At 37.4% G+C, this 25,457-nt stretch overlaps 3 protein-coding genes across 5 annotated transcripts; 1 reads left to right on the top strand and 2 right to left on the bottom strand.

Moving 5' to 3' along the window:
• The first annotated feature begins 658 nt into the window (after positions 1-658).
• On the top strand, positions 659-6,979 carry trib3 (tribbles pseudokinase 3). The gene is made up of 4 exons (XM_067432127.1): positions 659-1,483; positions 2,294-2,581; positions 2,698-2,990; positions 3,929-6,979. Exons 2-4 carry the CDS (start codon positions 2,294-2,296, stop codon positions 4,389-4,391), a joined length of 1,044 nt encoding a protein of 347 aa, XP_067288228.1. The 5' UTR covers positions 659-1,483; the 3' UTR covers positions 4,392-6,979.
• On the bottom strand, positions 5,533-12,831 carry maf1a (MAF1 homolog, negative regulator of RNA polymerase III a). Its single transcript, XM_067432128.1, has 7 exons — positions 12,114-12,831; positions 11,840-11,968; positions 11,574-11,736; positions 10,475-10,596; positions 10,233-10,352; positions 8,881-8,985; positions 5,533-7,079 (listed from the first exon to the last, which is right to left on the bottom strand). Exons 1-7 carry the CDS (start codon positions 12,194-12,196, stop codon positions 7,058-7,060), a joined length of 744 nt encoding a protein of 247 aa, XP_067288229.1. The 5' UTR covers positions 12,197-12,831; the 3' UTR covers positions 5,533-7,057.
• Positions 12,832-13,504: 673 nt separating this feature from the next.
• zc3h11a (zinc finger CCCH-type containing 11A) lies at positions 13,505-25,178 on the bottom strand. 3 transcript variants are annotated; one of them, XM_067432443.1, is made up of 17 exons: positions 25,050-25,178; positions 23,563-24,094; positions 23,281-23,428; positions 20,556-20,675; positions 20,333-20,456; positions 20,064-20,252; positions 17,358-17,423; positions 17,197-17,277; positions 17,010-17,111; positions 16,858-16,926; positions 16,652-16,747; positions 16,031-16,564; positions 15,874-15,944; positions 15,424-15,784; positions 15,030-15,193; positions 14,802-14,944; positions 13,505-14,682 (listed from the first exon to the last, which is right to left on the bottom strand). In XM_067432443.1, exons 3-17 carry the CDS (start codon positions 23,332-23,334, stop codon positions 14,472-14,474), a joined length of 2,385 nt encoding a protein of 794 aa, XP_067288544.1. In that variant the 5' UTR covers positions 23,335-23,428; positions 23,563-24,094; positions 25,050-25,178; the 3' UTR covers positions 13,505-14,471. The 3 variants fall into 3 exon arrangements, with proteins under 3 accessions (XP_067288544.1, XP_067288545.1, XP_067288543.1); XM_067432444.1 differs by having other exon boundaries at positions 23,563-23,632; positions 25,050-25,160; XM_067432442.1 differs by lacking the exon at positions 25,050-25,178 and having other exon boundaries at positions 23,563-24,195.
• Between the last annotated feature and the right edge of the window lie 279 nt (positions 25,179-25,457).

Here is a 25,457-nt window from a genome sequence, read left to right as displayed (position 1 = left end):
TATTTGAGTTTGTTAAAAATGTCTGTCTTTTGGTAGGCTATCTCTGCTAATTTACAGTTTGTGAAATCTGGAGACCTAGAAAAGGTGAACAGTCTTAATCTGTCCTCCTTTTAATATTGAAATTTATGAGAAACAATAGCCTATACATTTGCTGGGTTCAGATTTTGCTCTGTATCTCACACCTGTATGTCACCATCACAAACACTCAATGTGCAACACCAACATTGGTATTGAGTCATACACAGGGGTGGGGCATTCATCCTCACAACACAACAGTGAAAAGGACAGATAACGTTTACAGCACGGTTTTCGCTGGTTTTAATGCAGACTATATTTAGCTTACATTATTTATCACATTGCTTTGTATATTTTCCCTCGCCGTTGAACTCCAGCCTAATTGATAGCAGACTAGGCTACTATGTGCACAAAAATATTCGCTGCTTTTAGATACTGTTGTGATGTTGTGGTCCGATCAGCGGTGTTTATAGTGTAAAACCGATCAAATATTTCCATGAAATGCTTTGTGTTTGCAATCCAGCCATTGCAAACTTCAACAGTAGTGCGTACTATTGCGCAGCCCTGTACTAGATGTCGTCAGACCCGAGGGGCGGCGCTAATATGTCGCAATCTTACTAAGAACAGCATCATCGAGTCAGGCTGGTGTAACACACTGAGCATATTAGACGTGCCCAGCCAAATTGAGACTTTACAGTCGGGCGGTCAGGCTGAGGGGCCACGTCTGATTTGTGATCTCATTACTAAAGGGACCTTTCTTTCTGCAGCAACGAAATACCAACTAAAGGACTACTTTTTTTTCCATTTCTACGCTGTCACCAATTGGGAAATGTTCTCTATCTCAACTTTCTTCGGACAATTTTATTGTTAGTCCTATCGCAAAACTTCCATTAAAGTACGTTTAACAGCATCGTTATCAAGTTTTATTTGTCCGATACTCACCGTGAATGATCTTAAACTTCATCCGACCAAAGGACATTTCACCAAAAGTGAAAACCTAGATCCAATATTGTCCATTCAGGACGCGTTCATTCAGCGGGAATAAGGAACAAAGACATTCGTGCCAACAACTGAAGAGCTCTTGGTGTTGCCGCCAGACTCACAAGTATCAATTTTCTCAACTTCCAGGACAAAGGAGAAGACAGATTACGACTGAAACAAGGCTCAATGCACGAATGTCTGCAAAACGCATAGAAACCGGAGATTCTTCACAGATCAACTAACGTTACTGTATAAGGCACGCGCGTCCTTTTAAACTGACTCGTATTCATTCTGTTCACTGAAGACAACATTGTCTCTCTTATGCTGAGACTTAACTACAGTTGACAGTTTCCCAGAGTTTATTTCATTCTATTTTACGTTTTTCCCGGATGGAAATGTTCTTTGACAAGTAGACACAACTACGTGCGCCTGTAGTTTTCATTGTTCTGTTTTGGAGAGGAGCGGGTCCTTTGTCTAAAGCAGCGAGGTAAGTCAGTCTTGTAAACCTTCAAGCTTCACCTCAACTTCTAGAAATCACCACTTCGTACTTCTAACCAAGAGCCCTTAAGATTATTGTCAATTATTGATCTACTTTCCCATTTAAACGATTATTGAGAAACATTTTGGTGGTTAAACTTTACACAGTGTTGCAGCGCCTATTGTTGTTTGAACTTTGTCAACTTGCACTTCTCATTCTGTTTACTGAGCATTTTTGAGCATATTACTTTAGGAATATTTTATAGGCTATTTTCTAACTTTCTAACTTGACTGCGGTTTAGGCATATGCTGAGAACTGCTTGCACAGAGGATTTAGTTTCGAGTTCTCAAGTTCTGACTACTCAATTGTAGTCTTATAAATAATGACGAAAAAATACTAAACCTTTTTGAATATAAAAGTTAGTTTAAAACTAGTGAAATGGAAGAAACTGGGATACGTCATTCTATGACGTACGCTTGAATGTGTAATAACTTAAACACTATGACTCACAGGCGCCGAGAAGCATTTCGAAAGGAACTTGAGTCAGTATGATCAAGCAACACTGCTCATCACATAGTCATGCAACAGTTTTAAATTACCTCCTTTTGACATTACTAAACCTCCCATTCTTGTTTAGTTAGTTAGTTAGTTATTATCCCACAGATACTGAGTGTGCAAGTGTGGTGAAATAATCCAATGCACAAATTTTATCAATTCTTCATGTCACCTTTGTGCATTCTTCATCCAATCAGCATTTATGGTATGTGAAGTTATGCTGTCATAAGGTCATGAACTTACACACACTTGTTTTTGTCACAGATGAGTATGAACCTGTCAACTCCTACACCTCCACTGCGACTGAAGCGAGTAGACTTTGAGGACTCTCACAACACCGATACCTTCAAATGCAAGCGCCGCAGGCTCAGCCAGCCTCCTTCACCGGGTCTCCCGCCCTGTCTTCGCCCCCTGTCCCAGAGCCTCGAGCAGTCGGGGTCCGAGAAGCACCACGTCTCACGCATCGGACCCTACATCCTGTTGGAGGCCACAGAAGGAGCACAGACATTCAGAGCTGTTCATCACGTCACAGAACAGGAGTACACATGCAAAGTGAGCATAGATTCTTCATAATAGTGGATTTGAAATATTTTGTATTAATATAAGTTATGGAACTTTTATATTATGAAGGATTGATAATAATTTTGTTTTTGGAATGTTCCTACCAGGTGTTTTCCATAAAGAAGTATCACGAGTTTATCGCGCCCTACACTCGTCTGCTTCCACACAGCAACATCTGCAAGATTTCAGAGGTGGTGCTCGGGGAGAACAACATGTACATATTCTTCGAGCGTAACTATGGAGACATGCACTCGTACGTGCGCACCTGTAAGAGGCTGCAGGAGGATGAGGCAGTGCGCCTGTTTGGACAGATGGCAGCTGCAGTCGCACACTGTCACGAGAACGGCGTTATTTTAAGAGACCTTAAACTGCGCAAGTTTGTGTTCACCGATTCACAGAGGTCAGTAGCGCAATGCATTTTTTAAAATGGCTAGTTAGTCAAGTCACATCAGCTCTTGATAGTAGGGATGCATGATATTCAATGACAAATAGCAAAAAAAAAACAAAAAAACAGCCAATATTATTCAGTCTAAACTTTTATCTACAGCAACTAAACAATTTTAAAATGCTAATAATTTAATATCATTATATAATGGAATCTTTAGCAAATCTCAATATCTGCTTTTATACTGTACATTATAATGATGTAATACCTAACATTTTATTTGTATTTCATTTTATTTAAAAATTACCAGCTTATATTGGTCATTTATTTGTTTTTGGTCATAACATGAAAATAATCTGCTTCCTATCAGGAATATTTTTTCCATTACACTTTTTAAATATTGGTGGAGTACTTTTATAGTCAGTGTACAAGTGTAATCAGATTCTTTTTGTATTCCTCAATGTTATTTTTTTTATTTGTATATTTTTTACAGTGTATTCAAATGTAAATGTTTAACTTTGCAAAATATACAATTTTAGCTACAAAAAAAAATTGGTAACACTTTAGTATAGGGAACACTTTCACTATTAACTACAACTTTTGCCTCAATAAACTCCTAATTTACTGCTTATTAATAGTTAGTAAGGTAGTTTTTGTTGAATGTAACTTTAGGTAATAAGGTCATGAAGAATGAGGCATTAATGTGTGCTTTATAAGTACTAATAAACAGCCAGTATCCTAGTAATATGCATGCTAATAAGCTGCTAGTTAATAAACTGCACCCTAAAATAAAGTATTACCAAATATTTTAATACAAAAAAAAAAAAAGTATATTCATACTAGTTACAAAATGTGTGCATAGGTTTTACCTTCTCTTGCTCATCTGTCAAATGTTTTCCATTCACAAACATAGGACCTTGACCCTGACTGATAGATGTTCTTTGTTTCCTCAGAACAAAGCTTGTCTTGCAAAACCTGGAGGACTCCTGTCTTCTTAACGGGAACGATGATTCGCTGACAGACAAACATGGCTGCCCGGCCTACGTGGGCCCGGAGATCTTAAACTCACGGCACTCATACTCAGGGAAGGCTGCCGACGTATGGAGCCTTGGCGTCGTTCTCTACACCATGCTAGTAGGACGTTACCCTTTTCAGGATGTGGAACCCACGGCACTGTTCAGCAAAATTCGCAGGGGTGCGTTCACCATCCCGGAGACTCTTTCACCCAGGGCTAAGTCACTGGTGTGCTGCATGCTGAGGAAATCTCCCTCGGAGAGGCTTGAGGCTGGAGATATACTTTTCCACCCGTGGCTTCACTGTAACAACAATGTATCCCTCAGCCAGCACTCCAGCACCAGACACTCGACAGATCAGATGGTCCCCGATTTTGAAGCGAATGAGACTGGGGACCATTAATGAGCCGCATTCATTCTGTTTACCCACAATCAGGGGAAGTGGACTCTATGAAGAGAGAAATATTACCTCATAAGGTATGCAGACTCATAAGGGCATCGAATGGAACAGACTCCACAAAGTGTGGTTAATAGCAGTGAGGAACTGCTGAGGTGTTTGGGACAGGCCAGGACAAGCAGAAGTAACTATTTCTTTACCTCTGTAAATAACCATTTGTGGTGATCCCTTCAAGAAAATGACACCCGGAGTGCAAAGTGCTGCTGCTAAAAACTCTTTCCTATTCCTAGCAGACGTTCGTTCACAGCACAGCTTCGTCCTGAAAGAAAATCATGAGGCTCGTGCACACAATTTTAACATCAGTATTGTCTAATCAGTGCATGGATTTCCCATTGTACACCCCTGTTGTGAAAAATTTAAGTACCTCTAACTTAATTCCTGGTATACTTGATGCACACTTTGTGCCTTTTATGTACTGTTTACATATTTTTGCAGTGGAAAATAGAGTTGACTATTTAAAGTGCCTTTTTTTCCAGTAAATCGGCTGATGTTGATGGACTTGTTGAAGTACCAAAGATTTGAGTTCCCTCTGAGCGCATGTATCTGCAACGGGTTAGCACAAGTGCTCATGTTTCCTTTTCATGTGAATTCAAAAGGGTTCTGTGTTTTCTCTTTTGTAAATGTCTTTCCATCTGTTAAACTATGTATTTGTGCTGTAGAGCAGGTTTGACCCTGAAGGGATGTGGAGCACGTCGTGCGCTGCAGGAAACGTCCATATAATGGTTTAGAGGTGTGCCTGTTGAGCGAAACAAAGGCTTTACATACGTCTGTGATGCCTGCATGCAATGCTTTGACCCTTTTTTCGTTAAAGTACGTCATTTTGTAGATATTTGTTTTGTTACTAGCGAGTGGACACTACATTTGTTGTTTCAAGGGGTGACGCACCTACAGACAAGTATTTTGTTGTTGCCAGTACAAATAAAAAATAAAATAAAAATGAAGACTATTGCTGCTTATTACAGATTCATTATTAGATGTGGTCTGATTAATGATATTAAAATAATCATGTTGACAGAAATGTACAGCAGTACTTTTGGAGCCCAGCAAAGTTTTTTTTAATAAAAATGTAAAAGTAAAAATAAATCAGTGCACATTCAGTAGATATTTATTTGACACAGCATTTTGGAAATAACGCAAAAGCTCATTAAAAGGAAATGTTTTAAGCTGCCAAGAATGACATGTTAATGTATAAATGGTTAAATCTGCATCCAGTTGGGCTCATCCTGGTACTTTTGTAGTATTATACCCCAAAAACATTTGTAGAATATATGCAATTAACAACAAAAGTGATCACATCTCTCTGTTCGTTTCCTGTTCTTATACTGGCTTAACTCTGTAATACATCAAAGTTTTCAAAATTACAAACATCGATGGGTCACAGTCAAATCTAAAACAGAAAAGGAATTCTGAAAGATTGCGACTTTACCACATATGGCAAGATATTTAAGAGGCCCTGCACAGCATAACTGGACAATATTACTACAGACTAATCATGAGGAAGTATTATTGAAGACAAAGTAGATGAATCTGATCAAACAAATTTTTGCAACATCAAGCTATACGATGTCAAACGGGATGTAATACAGTTCAGTAACACCCACTCAGAGTTTATAGATCAAACTAATATCTTTCCACAAAAGTATGTTGGATCAACAGCTATAAACACAAAGAATATTAAGAAATGTTGCCTTTTTAGTCAAATGAGTTGTCAGACAATGGAAAATAATTCACCATAAAAGGGTCTTCTTGGAAGAATGTGGAACTGCAATGTTTACATTATACACCTCACAACTGTTCCAAAATCCAAATAAAAACCAGTAACAACAAATAAAAAGATTGACAAAACTTTAAAACTTTACAGACCCATTATGCCTTTTCTTTCACATTTGTATTAGCTTTGGGGAAGAAACTAAAAAGAGCAATGTTTATGCTGTTATCTCATTAAATATATATTCTTTGCTGAGGCAAGAAAGTTGCAGGAAAATGTATTAAGGCCTAGAAACACACTCATCTATTTAGCTCTGTTATTAACGGATAGAAAATAATAATCAGGGAAACTGGGGCAAACATATAGCAGAATATAGCCTAAAAATTGGAATTAAACATTTAAATGGGAACTATGACTTACAATCTCATTTAATGCTCAAAATGCCAGTGAAGAGTAACTAGAGACAAGAGGCAAAGATGATGAGATGTTGAAATATGCCACCTAGTGGCAATACTGTGACGTTAAAGAGACATAAAAAATTCTTGGAAATAATGAACATGAATAAATAAATTAGGTTTGGGGGGTGGGGGGGGGGGGTGGACAATAAAACCCCAACTGCATAATTCAACTTACACTCAGAGACATAATAAAAAAAAGACAGTAAAAATATCACAACACGCTGGTTCTCTCCAGGGCCAGTGTCAGAGGGAATTATAGTGAATTCAATGGAAAAGTGAAGGAATATCATAAAGTGATTGAACATCTCTGGATCATAACATCTCTCCATTTCTAGAAAAAAAAGACCAGCCATATCAAATTGAACACATAAAGAAACAAAAGAATAACATGCATAAAAACTCAGACAAGAGATTGCTGGCTTCAGAGGACCGGGATGAGGGCTTCATCAGGCACACAGAGCACCATACCTGTGGAAATCAATCAATCCATCACTGATTTCAATGGTTGGTGATATAAGAGCAATATTGTCTGTAGTTACACCCCAATGTTACTTTTGGCCCCACACTAGCAGATACACTGGAACCTCTTTGTTTATTTGCAGTCATTTGGCTGTCAAATCTTAAAGATGCCCTAGAATGAGTTGAAACAAAATTAAATTGTTCTCTGATATCTACATAGAGGGTATGTGGCTTATTTAAGGGCAAAAATTGCCCAGATACAGTTTTACAACTGCAAGTCAGAGGTAAATCTCAACTTTAACACCGTCACCACTTACAGTACATGTGAGCTAAATACTAATATTTAGTAGTACTTTTTTTGAGCTAAGTACATTACAACTGGCTAAAACTAATACGCAGCAGGTTCCTTTTCTGAAAAAGAGCGCTCCCAGGTCTGTGTTTCTCACACTGTTCACGTGAATCGCAGCACAGTTTGGCGCACACAACCCCCACACAAAAAACACTGGCAGTTCAATAGGGAACGAGCATCTCTTAAAGGGGCCACACTAAATTCCTACTCGTGGAACATGGACCCCTCCAGGTATGGTGTGGTTCTGGTGCGCTCCCAGGTCTGCATAATAGTTTTCACATTACCCGTTTTTCATATGAACGGTGCCCTGCTCTGAACTAAACTGCCAGTGTAAAAACTCCCTTTATTTATATTCTAAAAATGAGAGAAATCACTGCTTATTCTGAATTTTTAAGCTTAGGCTTAAGAGACATGAACAATTTCTTTGAAAAACATCTATGACCTTTGATACATGTCTAGTCTTCATGCTCTGTTGAGTATGGTTTCACAAATAATACATGTACATTTACATAAAGCATGCATATTTGTCCATACCCATGTTGATTAGTTGTTCCTAAACCTGTCCTGGAGGACCTCCAGCCCTGCACATTTTGTATGTCTCCCTCATCTGACACACCCACTTCAGGTCTTGTCGTCTCTACTAATGAGCTTGTTGAGTTTGATCAGGCGTGTCTGATGAGGGAAACATGCAAAATGTGCAGGGCTGGTGGTCCTCCAGGACAGGTTTGAAACTTGAAACATTGATTGAAGGTACATTTAGAATTGATAAAAATTTGAAATTATGTTGCGATTAATCATGATTAAATATTTTAAACGATTGACAGCCCTAGTGGGAAGGCTATGAAAAGTGCTCACATCCCCTGCACAGCCTGGAACATAACATTTATATCCATGATCTGCCGTTTTCATTATATTGTCCCCATCTTTACAATACCTGCAGAACTTCTGCTGATTTGGTGCAGGTCCACGTTAATACTGCCTGGCCTAGAACATGGGCGGGTATATGCAAATTTGGGGAGGCATAAATATTAATTATGCCGACTGTTACGTTTCAGTGGTCTTTTTCAAGCACAAAATTTGCATTTACATTTAATCATTTAGCAGACGCTTTTATCCAAAGCGACTTACAAAAAGTGGAGAGCAATAGAAGCAACAAAACAAACAGGGCCAACAACCTGCAAGAGCTGTAAGAATTCTCAGTTAATCGAGCACAGTACACAAACAAATTGTTTTTTTTGTTTGTTTTTTCAATTCACATATGAAGGAGGAAACAATGGTGTTTGCGGATCATGGTATGTTAGTTCCATGTACAGAACTCTTATTATTCAATTGTGCCAAGGTAAATACAGTTTTCCATTCTAGAGAACCTTTAATGATGATAAAGAAACAGTGGGTGTTTGTGAAGCAGTACATCCTGAAGAAGAGATGAACAATAATGGTGCAGTTTGCACAGTTCCTTACCTCTCTTCATCCATGTTCCCCTCTTCCTCTTCCTCATAGCTGCCTTCATCCAATTCCAGATCCAATTCTGTGCCAATGCCATTGTCTCGTGGAGCCATGAAAAGACTAAAGGACCACAAATACACAGAAGTCAAAGGCCATGTTTTATTATTTAATAATAATAGTAGTGTGAAATGTATTGTATATACGGTACTATTCAAAAGGTCATTTAGCTTTAATCTTAAAGGACAACTCCAGTGAGAAATGACCATAGGGGTAATTAACAGATGGTTATCGAGTAGATGGTTATTTGCGTTTTCATGAAAATCGAATGTAAAGAGTTTGATCTCTACAAACAGATTAGCTTATAACGCTTGTCTATGGGGCACAGAGTAAGTGAAATTAAATCGCTAGTTAATACCATTAGCAAGGCTCAAAATAGCCTCACACTAACACAGCAGCATAATGAGGGTCCCTACATGCAAACAGAAGCATTGAACTTTGTAAGTGTACAAACAGTTTAATAAGAAGATACTTTATAAAGACAGTCCATTACGCGTTTACGGACAGGCGTCATCTTGGAAAAGAAAGACTTATGCTACCTTGTTAGTGTGAGGCTATTTTGAGCCTTGTTAGTTGTATTAACTAGCGATTAATTTCACTTACTCTGTGCCCCATAGACAAGCATTATAAGCTAATCTGTTTTTAGATATAAAACTCTTTACATTCGATTTTCATGAAAACGCATCCCACAAAACGATCTACTCTGTAACCATCTGTTAATTACCCCAGGTTCATTTCTCACCAGAGTTGTCCTTTAATGTGGTTCAGGCTTGAAAGGCTAGGTCATCCTGGTTTTCTAAAGAAATCTCTTATGCTCACCAAGGCTGCATTCATTTGATTAAACACAGTAAAAAAAAAAAAGTTATGTGAGAAATTAATACAATTTAAAATAACAGTTTTCTATTTTAATTTCCAGTGATGGACAAGCTGGAATTTTCCAATGTTTAGTGTCACATGATCATTCTAATATGCTGATTTGGTGCTAATTTGCTGATATAATTTTTTTAAATGTTAAAACCAGTTGTGCTGCTTAATATTTCTGCGGAAACCATGATATATGGTTTTATTTTGGATTCTTTGATAAATAGTTTATTTGAAATGTTTTTTGTAACATTATAAATGTCAATAAATCGTCACTTTTGATCAATTTAACGTGTCCTTGCTGAATAAAAGTATTAATTTCTTTACAAAAAAAATAATCTTACTAACCCCAAACAATGCACAGTATATAATAATATCATAATCTCTATTATTATAAAGATACCCTTTTCACATGTTAATGCTAAATTGCTTTATCTCTGATATCTCACCTGACAGAACGGCATGTGAAGAACACAATCCTCTTCAGTCTTTTGTTATAAAAGAAGTAGTTGAAGGACCACAGGTTGCCTTCTTCCCCATATGGGTCTGAATCCAGGTCAGGATTGTAACTGTCACAGAATTCAATTAGAAGTTGAATAATTTAGTGCTGTATCATTCAAAGAAACACTACTGAAAATGTCAAAAGCATTAATTAAGTTGAACATGGATTTTGAAAGCAGTATATCTATACCTGTATATGTCACATTCAGCAAGGCTGATCTCCTTATCTAGGGCTTCCCATAACTGAGACTGTAGGTGACTGTACGCCTCACCCGCAGCAGCAGACAAACTGCTGTTCACTGCATTAAACACCTGTGGAAAAATTAACTATATAATGAACCTTGGTTTTTATAGTGTTAAACATGTCCCTCCCTATTCAGGTGAACATGGCGGATTTACATTAGCTGATTGACAGGAGAGAATAGACAGGGCACACGACTCTTACTTGTGGGACATGCTTGATATGCTGAATATTTTTTTTGCTTTATTATGAATCAATGTATATTTAATTAATGTGAAGACAATGCAGTGTTTTAGCTTTAATTATATTAATCAGCTTCTGTGTTGTTTCTTAATTGAGCGTTACTGATAAATAGATCTAATGTATGCCTGTTGAAATCCTTATTTCTAATAGCATAGAAACATTTAAATACCAAAAATAACCACATGTCCACCCATAGTTTCAGGTGTTTTGGTTTACTTGTTTAGTTGTTCTTGACATTTAGGTTGATATAAATATATATTACCAAGTTGAGCAAAGAGTTGTTGGTATTTAAATATTTGTATTATTAATACTTTTTTGTTGTTGCTTACATTGATGTTAGATTTGTAAAATTACTTTTTTGTAATGTTAAAACACTGTTGTTAAACAGTAAATCCCTAGTTGTAGGGATGCCTTCTTTTCACAGAAACAATTTGAAACATAAATCTATGGTTATATAATTTCCAGAGATGAACAATAAAGTTTTTATTATTTTTAAAATAATTTAAATATATTTTACACACTTAAAGCAATATCGTATTGTAGAGACCAAAATTATATTATATATTACATATATATAAACATAAATGAAGAATATACATTTAAAATAAATGTATACTAATAAACAATAATTATCCATCCAGTCCCCCCCAAATCACTTTTTCTTTATAGGATCGTAGCCGGTATTACTATTATTATTAGTATGAAGTTTAAAATAAAAAATTGCATTGTGAATGTTAAGGTAATATTATGTAAAATAAGTACATGTGTCGTTTTAGAAATTTAAACAATTTTATGTCTATTTTACCCAATTAACACTGGGCTCCTTGCTGAAATCATGGCCTTTGGTGCGACTGAAGTCATAGTCTGGCCGGAAGGATTCATTGAGAGTGGCGATCAAGTAAAAAAGAGTCTTTCTGCTGCACTTATCCGAGAGAGGACCCTCCCCATCATCCAAACTCTGACTCAGTCTGAAAGCACAACATATTTCAATGAACACGCAAAGACCTTCTGTAAGATATTTTTACAGCGTAAAAATTAAGGGGTGGATGACATTTAAATACTTGAACTTACTTGTTGGGGCTGATTCCAGAGCTCTGTGGAGGAGACAGAGCCTCCAGCACGTGCGGCTGCCCTTCCTGACAAAACTGCTTAAACATCTGCTTGTCGTCACCAGCCATCTTACAGGAGTAGCTTTCAATTCTAGAACAGTGTAAATAACATGTTCTTTACTCAGTTCCTCTTTATGTGATTTGATAAGTTTTCAGATATGCAAATGTTTTTTTTTCCTCGAAAGGATGTTGTCACTTTTCTTAAAAACTTATAAAAGCAAGTATTCAACACTTACCGTCCAATAATCTTACAGTCTCCCGTTTCAATAGTGAGCAGACTGTTTATGGCCTCAAAACTTGAGCTTTCCAGGAGCTTCATGGTTTATTCAATTATATTATAATGACAGAACTGCAACAACTCTTTACTAACACTAGATGTCAGTCTCTTTGACAAACAAACATCGGCCAGTTATTCTGCCGTTACAAACCTAAATAATGTTTAGCACGTTAGTTTGGAGAATATACGATACAAACTCAAAAGTATTAATAAAAAACAACTAGCCAATACAGGGTTAAAACCGAATCACCTTTAACATCGATGTCCCCTACAGAAGCCCCTTTAAAAAATCTCTCAATTTCGAGAAAAAAAATGCTCTCTATTACCTTCAAATGGACAAATAAGCCTCTCTTGCAGATTCTTACGACCGCGTAAATAATCGTCGCCGGTTGCTTAATGCACTTCTATGTCTAATAAATATCTCTTCCTTTTTACTGTGAAATTTCCAATACCTGCCATTAAACAAGCTAAAATTTAGAGGGAAATTATGCATCCCAGCTATTGAAACAGAACTTGAGGAGAATTCCAAGGCTTATAAAAGCCTTAATCCTCGGGTTATTGTTGTCTATTTGTATGGAAGAAAAACAAAAGCAAAGGACGAGAGTTTTGTGTTGCAGTTTTCGGTCGCAGTAATACGCAGTTGTTTTTCCTGTTATTTTTCGGTCAGGATGTCGTAGTGATACAAGTGCTACATGTTTACCGCCACCTATTGGCTTGGGGTTTAATTACCCCTTTTCTCAGAATCATACGGGTTGCACAATATCAAACAACCATGGTAAATATGAGCAAAACTTACAGACCTTGTAGATGGACTGGGTTTTATAGTCATATGAGACCAAAATAATTATTTGGTGGAAAAAAAAACAGATGTGGGTTTTGCATATACAGAAACATACCCGTGTAGAAAATTAACCTTCGCCCACTGTGAAGTATGGTGGTGTATATTTTAATGCTGTAGGGCTAATTTTCTGATACTTGTACCGATTCAATTTTGAGTTATCACCTTATTTTAGAATGAGTCTTTAAAAGGCTATTTGAAGAAAACATCCTGAGATTTATATGCTGCTGAATAGAGAATTTTTAAGGTTTTTATTTTTTTACATAACCCCTCCAAAACCAGATATTATCTCTCAACAAATTTACATATGGGATGTTAAACTTTTGCAATGGGGGGGGGGGGGGGGGGGATGGGGAGTACACAGTAACAAATGTACAAATGTAGCATCCCAAACACTTAAACGTTAACAATACAGCATTCCTAAATTATTAAGTATTTCGATTTTCAAAAAATTCTAAAGTTACCATCGCATAACAATAGTTGGTAAACACTGTTGAAAACTGAAACACTAATACATTTTTCATAAAGATTTTATTTACAAAGGTGTTTTTTGAAGAGGCGCAACTCAGGTGACACAAAAGAACATATTACATTATTTTAACATCCCAGTCTTTTGATGCATGATATCAGTAAACTAAGGTGAATAAAACCAAAGAAGAGACACCGTCAAGACATTTTCAAAGGGGAAAAAACACAAAGTAAAAAAACAGGTAAGCAAAGATTAGCTAAGTTTAAGGATTTTCCCTGAGAACACAGCTGTCATGTTTACATGTTGCATTCAGAGGTCTGAGACTTAACTGCTAAAATACTTTGATATTCATTTGAGGTGAAAAGGTATAGATGGTCCCCAAGGAAATTCCATGTAGCATAACATTTATAATAGAATTGCTTCCGCACAAATGAAAGGGGGAAACAAATCCAAGACCTCCAACTCTCTGTCAGGTTATTAAACAATAGGATCATAAAATGACTTTCTTGTACAAGATCAAAGGTGTGTGCGATCACCAGCTAAAATAATGTTGATAATGACGGCCAAAGAACATTTACTAACTCAGATCATAAATACATGCGACTCAAAAAAAGAAAGGTGTGGCCTTGCTGTGCTCCTCTAATAAAAAACTATTTTCTGCATACATAGTACACAACTGAAAACTTCCCATCTCTGTAATGCATGATGACTGAGTGCTATAACATGACTTCCCACATAATCATTATACCTGAGGCTGTCTTATGATGGCTTGTTCATACCTGCAACTTTCTTTGACAGCTTTAAGAAGTCAACTAAAGAACGACTCAAGCACTTTTCAATGAAGAAATATTTACATTGACAAGAAAAATCTAAAAGGAACAATAAAACAGATCTATCAGAGTTTGAAAATAAAATAAATCTTAATTTAAAATGCTGTGGGGTTGAATTGTCAGTCCTTTTAAATTCATAGTGGCAGTGGTTTGAGAGTAAAGGGGTGACATGGCTCATTTCTAACTGTCAATCATCTCTGATAGTTCTAAAAGAAGGTCATCCTCTCCCTTGCCCGAATCCAATTCCAAGTCATCCTCAAGTCGATCATCAGTAAATTCATCTAACAGGTCTTCAAAGTCATCCATAGAAGAACTGGTAACAGCAGGAGCACGACCTAAAGTGGTGCTGAGCCGCCGAGAGCGCTGCACATTAGGTGTTCTGATCACAGGGCTACAGAGAGGGAGAACATTTTTTTTAATCATTTCTGTATAACTATTTAATTGATAAAATGAGAACATTTTAAAAATGAAATATTGTGAACACTTGAAAAAGTAGAACATTTCCCATACCTTTGAGGGACTGCAACAGTCTCAGCTGATGTAGTACTGGCAGGCTCAACGCAGCTCATAGGCACCCTTTGAACATCCTCTGTGTTGGAGGGCACCTGCTGAGTGTCGGACTGAACATCTGTCAGAGAGGTTGGTGATGCCACCTGAAAGAGTAATTTTTTTTTTAAACTACTCCATTTAACAAGCAGACACACAAAAAGCTGGAGAAGGTTGCTAAATCAATCTTACCTTAACGCGCTTGTTGGGAATAACCAGTGAGGAATGTATTTGACGGGCAGTGTTGAGAGGTTTCACTTCAGCAACAGCAGAGTGAACTTTTGCAGCTTTCCTCTTCTGGGTAGACTGGGCCACCGGCTTCATTACCGATGGCTTCACATTCACCTTGGGCTTCACTGAATGCAGAAAAACGTGGCAAAGTGAGGAGGCTGATTGGATTAAGAGTTACAATTCCATTCCACTTCTAAATAAACACACTTCATTAGTTTATATTAATAATGTTGTATACATTACTGTCTCATATCTAAAAAAATATTGTAAGTAAAAAACAAAAGCCAGTAAAGTACTTTAAAATGGAAATTGAGCTACACAATCAAAATAAAGAGAGAATGAATAGAACTCTTACCCTTGGTCTCCACTGTTTGAATAGTTCCCTCAGCTAGCTGGACAGGAATCACCGGAGAGGTTGAGGGCTTTGGTATGTTCAATGGAGTACTATCTCCAGACCGCTCAGGGGAGCTTTTCTGGGGGACTACAGCAGCAGGGAGCGGAGAGGTCTTGGGTTTGAGGGCGATCCTCTGTCTTACTGTGGTTTGAGGCTGGGTGGAAGATTCAGAAGCTGGTGGTGAGGCAGCAGGTGCTGCGTCTTTCTGGTTGGTGGAGGTGACTTGCTCCTCCTGCAGCTTGCGGAGTCTCTTCTCTCGCATGATCTCCTCAAACGTCTTCACTTTAACAGTCTCACTGGAAGATTCGCCTTTTCCATTTGTCTGCAAATTAAACAGAGGAAACGTTATATAACCAAGAAACAATATTACCTTCTTAGGCTTATTGTCTTTGGTTTTGAATTGTGTCTTACCTCTGTAACAGGCTCCAGTTTCTTATCAGACGTGTCTGGTTTTGTCTGTCCTACAGTGTTTGCAGCAGCAGCTTAAAAAAAAGACAATTAAGGAAATGTGAACACACTTCCCTGGCTGTTTGTCATCTCAAAAAAGAAAAAAATGTGTCTGACTTACGTGAGGTCTTATTAATGCGCAGAATGCGCCTCTTTGGAGGTCCACTTGACTCTGCTTCACTAGAGGTTGGGTTTTTGTCGTCTATGCTCTCTTGAAGTTGTGCTTGCATCCTTGCAGCCTTCTCTCTGCGTATTTCCTCCAACGTTTTAACTCGTACCTCGCTGGCTGCCACAGGGGCCTTGACTGGAGCTCCTGCAGAGGAAGGCCCTTCATCCCCCTCTGGGCTTTTGGCAGACATATTCACTTCCTGGGCTTTATTCTCCTGCATTTTTTTCTTTTCGTAAAGGATTTCAGAGAAAGTCTTAATCTGTGGTCCGCCAGCAGGTTTAACACTTTTCTTGGAAGGACTCGGCTCCTTCTTCGGCACTTCTTTCACAACACGCACGACTTTACTCGCGTTGAGGCTTCTGGCTGCCTTCTCTTGTCGAATCTCCTCAAGGGTTTTTATACGGATGTCTCCAGATGATTTTGGCTCGCTGTCTGTGCTAGAGGGGTCTGCGGTCAATCCAAGTCTTTCTCGCACTGGTTTCTGAGCTAAAAGGATTCAATAATATAAATAAATACAAAAAAAAAGATACAAAATGCCTCTACAGCCTCAGCTGGACTAATAAAGTATCATACCTTTCTGTGGTAGAACGTCTGTGGAGGATTCAACAGTTGCACCGAGACGTTCAGCAAGGCTTCGCTTCAAAGGTAACTCTTCCTCCACAGGACCATCTTAAATCAAATGACAACAACATCTGTCAGTTTTTGACCGATATATGTAAAAAGGATCATAGATACATAAACATATTACAATATCAAGCAAACCGTTTTCATAAACGTACCTCTTTTCAAACTTCTTTTCCCAAGTCTGTCTGTAATTTTTCTTTTTCCAATTTCATTAACAGATGAATCTGCAACAGATTTAAAAGGGTTATAATATGAACAAAGGGTTTGAAACTGCAAAAACCAAAGCTCAAACAATTGGACTGCTTACCATTCTTGGAATTATAAACTTCCAGACGTGAGTGTGACTGAATGTTTTCCTTTTCAATAGCAGTTCCATTGTTTTGGGCAGAGCTCTGCATGGTGGACTGCCCTGCAAACAAACAAAAAGTGAAAATTAAGATCAGATGTCTGAACAACAGATTACTGAAGAGCTATATAGCGAAGGGTTTATTTACCAGCTTTCTTCAGATTGGCCATGAGTGCTTTCCTCAACCTGATCTCCTCCAGTGTCTGGATACCAAAGTTCAGCGAATCATCTGCATGACAGACCAATGATTAAAAAAAAGTGCTCAATACATAATAGAAAATATCTGTAAAACATGGAAATAGGTTTTACTTTTATATGTGATCAGTTTACGGGGTGAGCCTCCAAGAGATTCATCTCCTTCCTCTGAGAATTGATCTGTGAATGATGAGTAAGAAAAAAACATTTATGTCAATATTAGGGATGCCAAACTCTATTCTTTAAGGGCCACCTGCAGACCATAGCCCGGCCCTAATTAAACACACCTGAACCAGTTAATCAAATATTAATTAAGGGTTGGAACTAATGTGCCCTTCAAGTGGAGTTTGAGGCCACGTCCACATGGAGCCACGTTTAGCTGTATATGTTGTACCGTTTCAGTGTTTCGTCCACATGGATGCAGTGTTTTGGAAGCATGAATCCAATATTTTCTCAAACAGGGTCCCAGAGTGGATAAATCTGAAAACGACAATCTTGCGTTTTCGTGTGTACAGCCAATCCGTATATTTTGTGAAACGGTAATGTCATCACACTACGTCCAGCTTCATCTAATTATCGTATTTGCATTATTGTAAGGGTAGGATTAGGATTGGGTAGGTGTTAGTAAAACATCTGTAAAGTAGCAAATGTATTGTTATTTTATTGTGAGATTTTGCCTCACCTCCTACCACTGCTATACCCTTTCTAGCCACAACTCTTTTCCGATTTTACCCTTCTCAGCGCTTGCAATGCTTCTACATTGCGTCAGTGGTAACTTTTGCTCTAATAAAATATGGATATTTTTCTTACACAAACGCATCACTTTGCTTCAGAAGGCTTTAATTAACCCCCCGGAGCCTAGTGTAGCAGTTTTATCATGGATAGATGCACTTTTATGGACTTCATAAACAAAACAATTCACTGCCATTATAATGCTACGTTCACACTGAACGCGAATAGAGCGTCAAAATTGCGTCTACCACGTCTAGTTTGACGCGTGAACATTTTGAACCCATTAGATAGACATAGAAATCAACTTTTTTAAGCTAAATAGATGCATGTTCAAGGGGCTCCATGAGAAATGCGTCATAAAACACCACTCTGCCTTTTTTAAATTATTAAGTATTTATAAATTAAATATTAAAGCATTTTATATTAAGCATTAACAGCCACACAAATGTGGTTCAGCCAACACATTGATGTTAACTGGATTACCTGGCTGCTCTCGCCAGGGTTAATGAGCACCGAGCGCCCAGTGATCTGGATCTCACTCTAAAACACAAGACTTTTTTTTAAATAGGTGCTGTCTTTATTAATAAACCACATATTTTAGCTTTAAACAACTACATTACCAACTGAAAAGCATTAAAACTACATTAAGTGACAAAATAACAGTACTTTTTAATTATGCAGGGTTTCGCATCACGTCACTTTACCACGTGACAGCAGCAAGCAGGCTCCTCATTGGTTAACGAGGCGCGAATTGATGCCAAAGTTCAAATTTTTCAACTCGGGCGTAGACGGGAATTCGCTTTAAACGTGTGAATGCACAAAAAGCACCATTCGCGCAAGACGCTCAATTCACTTCAAATTTGTGTTATTCGTGCGAACTGGACGCGCGAATGAGGCGGAATCGCACCGCAGGACCTCTAGACACGCGTCAACGCACCTTTCTATTGACTTAACATTGAAATCATTCGCTCCAGATGCTCTATTCATGTTCGGTGTGAACGTACCTTAATGCTTGGATTAGCCAGTACCTTTTTTAGAACATCCAATTTTATTCGTCTGAAAGAAATATGTCATATATAGGATGACAAAATTATGGGCTAATTTTTATTTTTGGGTGAACTAACAGCCCTTAATGCACAAATGAAATTATGATTGATATGTAGTTTAAACTTTTTTTAAAAATGCTAAAAATAGAGAGCACAATTCATCACTCTGTCATTTATGTTCTCCATTTGAAAACATTACACTGTAAATATATTTTTCCTATTGGTAATATTACTGATATGGTTATAAAAAAGATGCAACTGGAGTACTAAGCCACACTAAAGTAGCAATGATGTTTTTTTTTCATGTTTAGAATGTTTCTCTTTTTGTTGAAAATATGTTAGAATTATTTTTACATACTTTGCTACCCGTTTATCTGATAACTTATTAAAAAAAGCGACAATGCACTTTGTTTTTTGCTCTCTTTCAGATGTAGAAATGTATTGTATGCAAGGCAGGAATGAAATTAAATAGTATTGAAAAAAAATGTTGCATGTATGTTTGTTCAATTTAGTACCGTTATAAAATTGCCAAAAACAGATGTATGTATATTTGGTTCTGTATTGTCACTTATTGGACACATAAACATCCAAATAATTGGTATTGGTAATAAAATAATCAATATCGGTCTCTCTATAAAAACATCAGTTGTTTAAACCAATGAGAATTGAGCGTTCTCATTAGCATGTCTTTTCCCATCGTGCTTGTGATCACACGGCGCAGTACCGCCTCAGCACCAAAAGAGTTTTTTGACAAACGTCAGCGTGACATCAGAGTAGACATGTGCTGATTTCAAATGAGCCAACTGACAGAGCGCAGTCAGATTTATGAGTGGGAAATTAAGAAATTCTACATGATACATGAGGTATGATGTTGGAAGGTTGTGACAATCTATATAGACAGTAAGGGGAAAGCCAATCTCAAGTAAACTTCAATGAAAGATTTTGAGAGTTATTTTACTTTTACATGTTGTATTTCCATTATAAACATTTTGAATTCGAATATACTTCTTTAAAATGACACGTCACAGGAATGTGTGCTTACCATCCTCATCATCATCATCCACAGGGTTGATGACCACTGGTGGATGGGTAGGGCTGGGGACATTCTCTTGGGTCTCAGTTCTAATGACACCTCTAAGCTGTGGGTTAGTAGGGTTTGCAGTGGGCGCAGGTACTTGGTTGACTTTGTCCTCATGTGGGTTCTCTTCTTTCTCCTTTTGCACTATTTGACCTGTAAAAATAATGAATAATTTTAACTGTTCAGATTGTCTAAGAATATATTTTTAAAACACTGCAAAGACCTCCAAATACCTTTGTCTGGGGCAAAATAATTCCCATCAATGATGCGTGGCTTCTCGTGATGAAAAGCACAGTGAGGTTTCTGGCAGCCAGCTGGCTGGTTCTCCCAATAGCATGCGATTTCTTTGCGGTTTTTCTATAAAGGCAGAAACAAGGTGGATAATTTTTGAGGTCCTCTTTAAAAAAACAAATAAAATGATCTTAACCTAAAGGGAGTTTGGTTATAATCACAAACCTTTATTTCCATATGGCGAAACTTGCAGATGTTACGGAAGCACCTTTGCTCCTGCCACAGGCTGCAGACCGACTCGCTACCCATGGCGGCCTCGCAATGACGAAAAGGACAGTTGTCACCCTAAAAGGGCAAATCCAGGACAAAACCATTTTTTTATTTATAATTGCAAAAAGGACAAAAATATATATTAAATTATATATATATATATATATATTTAGATTTTGATAATTTTTATATATATATATATATATATATGTATGTGTGTGTGGTGATTAAATCAATCAATCCTTTATTTATAGAGCACTTTAAAAACTGTAAAAGCTTACCAAAATGCAGTACAAATATATGTACACAATAAAAACTAAATACAATACAAAAAATTATCAAAATCTAAATATGGGGAAACATCTACTTTGGACAACAGGGACATTTCTGAGTAATTCCTAGCAATTGACAAAATTTTCCAACTAAGGATAAGTTTACACGACAATGTACTAAAAAGTTTTTTCTTTTCCAATTTTCATGTTTAGATGACAACATTGTCAAAACGATCCCCGTGCACAAGGATCGTTGAAAAACGGTTATATCCCTGTATTATTAAAACAGTTTTATTAATGCAGGCCAGTAGTTAGTGATGTTACTTTGGAATGAAAAACTACATGTCTATGGACTGAACAGCATGGCATATGCATGTAAAGTTTCACAAATTTTTGTTTTTGTAATTTACACAAAGACGTTAACAGTATTGTTTTCAAGAACTTGCACTTTGAAACACAATTTAAAATGTTTGCGTTTTCAGCCCCCCCCAAAACGTTTTCCAGGGTATATGCAGGAGTCCTGAAGTTAATTTCAATACCTTTTTAAGACTTTTTAAAGACCGTCTTAAAATATTTTAAGACCTCATCGCACTTTTAAGTTCTAATCGGCAACAAACCTTTAATAAACAGTTGTAGTCAAATGTAAACTTAAAATCTCTATCATAGGCCAATTTTGTATTGTTTATATTGCTTATCTGTTTTACAACGTATGGTGGGTGACACATTACCTAACTGCGCATTTCGCCAAATACATGACGTCACCCGTAGACTGCGCTCGCCAGGGATGGAAATTAACTTTTTTCAAAGTCTACCACTCCATGTTTTTACCAGCCACTTTTTTGTTTTTAACAAATTAATACTACAAGCTCTACAATACTTGGGCAGTTTATTTAATCTCAAGTCTCAATGAAATACTGACATTTACACGATGATTTGTGGTCTTTTATGGCTTCCAGTTTTATGGTTTTTAGTCCCAAGAATGAAACTATTCGTTCTGGCATCTTTGAAGCGTGTTGACAACATACCGAGCAGAACATTGTCAGAATGGGATGCACCGAAATCAAAATTCTTGGCCGAAACAAAAAAAGAAGAAACAAAAGCCGAAAACCGAAAAATAAAATTCAAACTAGAATGTTTAACTCGACCTCACTCATGTGTACATTAAATAATAATGTACAGGCCTACTGGCCTGCAGAAAGGTACAGAAATTGAATAAAGTAATCAAATGTAAAATAACTGAATATTTAACTGTTTAAATGAAAGATTAATCTTTATTAAACTTACAAAAGCTATTCAATCAAGAGCATTGTTTAATGTCAAACTAATTATAAGGACATCCCTCAGGCAGCAGTAAAGGCTACTGCACCTTTAAGACCTGATGCAGGGATATGCTCGTCTTTCTCGACTGTGCATACTATACAGTTCACTTAAGGCATATTCAGACTATGTCTGCTAGGATACTCATCAAGATGGACATGTTGACATACTTCTTGTGTGAGTTTGTCCGTTTAAGTGCAAGACTTGAAAGAGTGAGACTCGCGTGCGCTCTCGGATGATGCACAGCGTCAGATCTTCTCTCAGCGCGCGCGAGTCTCACAGCGCGTCTTCTCGCGAGTGATGACGGAGAAAACGACTGGTTATATGCGCACATACGGCAGCACTGGCATGCATTGAACAAAGTTTACAAAGAGGTGAAACAGCTCGGTAGGTGAAGCGAGTTTACCCGCCACAACTCTAAATCAGCCGCATTTGGCTGGTGGCGGTGCTAATTTCCATCCGTGGCGCGCGCGCTCCGAGCCGATCTCAGACTGAGCGCCCCGTTGTTTTTTAATAGTTATGGGGATGAAAATAAATATATTCATAAATACTTTTTGGAGTCAAACTCTTTTGACAAAGCTTGAACAAAATATTTTCAAAATTTAAGACTTTATAGTGCCGTGATAAGACTTTTTAATACTTTATAAGGGTCTTAATTTTCCCAAAATTGATTTATCACCTTTTAAGACTTTTCAAGACCCCGCGGATACCCTGTTTTCGTATTTAATTAATGGCCAAAACACATAAATGTGTCCGTTTTTAAGTTGAAAACTGTGTTGTGAATAAATCCCCTAAAGGCTGATTTATACTTCTGCATTAAATCTGCGCTGTAGCTACATCGTAGGCTGTTTATTTATTGGTAGCATGTGTAGCCTGATGTGCACCTCTCCAAAAATGTAACAACGCATTAATTCTACGCAGACTGCAAGCGCTGTAATTGCTCTGCTAGAACCCCTCACTCAGATCAAAAATTAAATCTTCAACAGCGGCGCATTTCCACGTACAATTTTCCATTTGCGGATTATAAATTATCTGTTCTTCGATATTTAACAAAAAAAATCTGCCTTAAGTGTCTCTACATTATATTTTACCTTAGTACAGGTGGAATAGTAGTAGAAGTAGCAGTCATCTCCTTGAAGGGTCATTCTGGCACAAGTTTGTACACTTCCAGGTCAGGAGCTCTTCAATGATGCTGGGAACTCGTTCCGGATTCCTGCGACAGGGTCCACGTGAATCTCCCTATTTAGAGTGTTACAAGCCTATTCATGCTCCTGTTGATCCTTTCACATTTTCATATTCTGTCCTGAATGATGCAAAATGGTGGCCGATATTTAAATACTGACGAGAGAAAGCGTTGCAAGAACTTCGTTCACCTGCAGTGGCTGAGACGTTCCCTGGTGATCTCAAGCGCTTCTTGAAGGGTCGCTCCGCAATGTGTGGATCCTGAAGGAATACTTGACTGATGAGTAAACACTGAACAGGGGGAGAGGGGGCAACTTTTGCCTCTCTTTTAGAGACCTGTTCCCATCAGACTGCTGTGCTAAAATTGGAAGATGGTGGAAAAATGTCTGTTTTTTTTGTTTTTTTTTTCTCTTTCTCTCCAATATTGTTGATAATTGAGTGGTGAGGGGGCTGGGGGAGTTAAAAAAAAAAAATCCTCAAACTAGATGATGTCAAAAAGAAGAGCCAAGGGCAAAGATGGGGCTGGATATCTTGGAGATGTTGGAAAGAAAAAAAAAGTAGGGATATCTTCAACGTCTCCTGAAGCCGGGTGGAAAATTTAAAGGGGGGTAGACTGGAACTTTAAAAAAAAATTGCCCAATAGGAGAAAAACAAAAACCTATGGTGAGATAAAAAGCAGCAATCTTCAGGGAAGCCAATTCATTATCCAAATCCAGTTATCCTCTGGAATGAAGGACAAGATCTTGAATAACCTACATTTCAAAAAGACAAAAACACTCCCCATGTGCTGAACAAATAGTTATTTGAATAAGGACAGGGACACAGTATATATATATATATATATATATATATATATATATATATATATATATATATATATATATATATATATATTACATTGAAAATAGTATCATGGGAGACATGTTTTTAGATTCATAGAACATGGGATAATACATATAAACACTCCAAATAAGAAATTGTCTGGACAATCCCATCACATTTCGGCTCTTGGTGTCGTTGTTCCAGTACGTTAAACCCTATGGTTAACGTTAAACTAAATTTATCATGTTTTAAAATTAGTATTATGCGAATTAATATTTCGCTGAATTCGTATCCGCACCAGTAAATTTAGGGTACATCTTACAAAATCAGCATTGGTGAATCCTAAATATTCAAACCACATTTTTACAGACGAATAATCAAATAATATGACTAATATTATTTGATTATAAATAAATAAAACGAAAGAAAAGCAAAAAGAGGTTTGAATTGAAATGGAGAAATTTCGCGTTCGTTTCCATGAACAGTTTTTCAATCGTTCGGTTACAATGTGGTAACGTTAAATTCAGATTTTTAATCCACTGTTCAAAAAGTAGTTTTATTATTCTCCGTGTTAGGCCTTGTTGTCCTGCGTTTGGCCTGACCCCTTTTAATAGGCTGTCAGATGAGACACATCGAGACAAATGTGTAAAGTACAAGTACTTTATATATTTGACCCACAAGAGCTGTGTAAATTAAGTTACTTGAAATTAACAGTATTCTATGGCTTTAGAATAGCATGTTGCTAACTTCAGGTAACATTAGCATGTTGTTAACTTTAGAACGACAAAATTACTACACGTCTCAACCAAAGATAATAAATAAAATGTTCAATCACAAATAAAGCGTTCACAATTACCAGTTTATACCGACTGGAATTAAGTATGATCGGTTTGGTGCATGTAGAGTGGTCGACGCTCCTGGCATGGACTTATCCCTTTACGGCTTCACACAATCGAACAAAATGGCGCCAGTCTGTACAGCCAGGAAAGTGCTTGCGTCAGTGTGACGGACAGACTCGTTAAAGGAAAAGTTCACCCAAAAAGGAAAACACTATCAACATTTTCTGTGGAATACAAAGACCAAGTGCTTTGAAAGAAGAAAAACAGAAGAAAAAAAAATCACATAGCTAGCCAGCCTAGCCTACATACTAAGTTATAGAAATAAACCCAGCTAACAGGGAACGTTCTCTGAAAGTTCTCTGAAAGTTATCAAAAAACGTTCTTGCAGTAACGTTATTAGAATGTTGTGCCAAAGTTATTTGCTA

The sequence above is a fragment of the Pseudorasbora parva genome, chromosome 22, assembly GCF_024679245.1.
Source record: "Pseudorasbora parva isolate DD20220531a chromosome 22, ASM2467924v1, whole genome shotgun sequence".
Lineage (NCBI taxonomy): Eukaryota > Metazoa > Chordata > Actinopteri > Cypriniformes > Gobionidae > Pseudorasbora > Pseudorasbora parva.
This window is presented reverse-complemented; position numbering and strand designations above follow the sequence as displayed.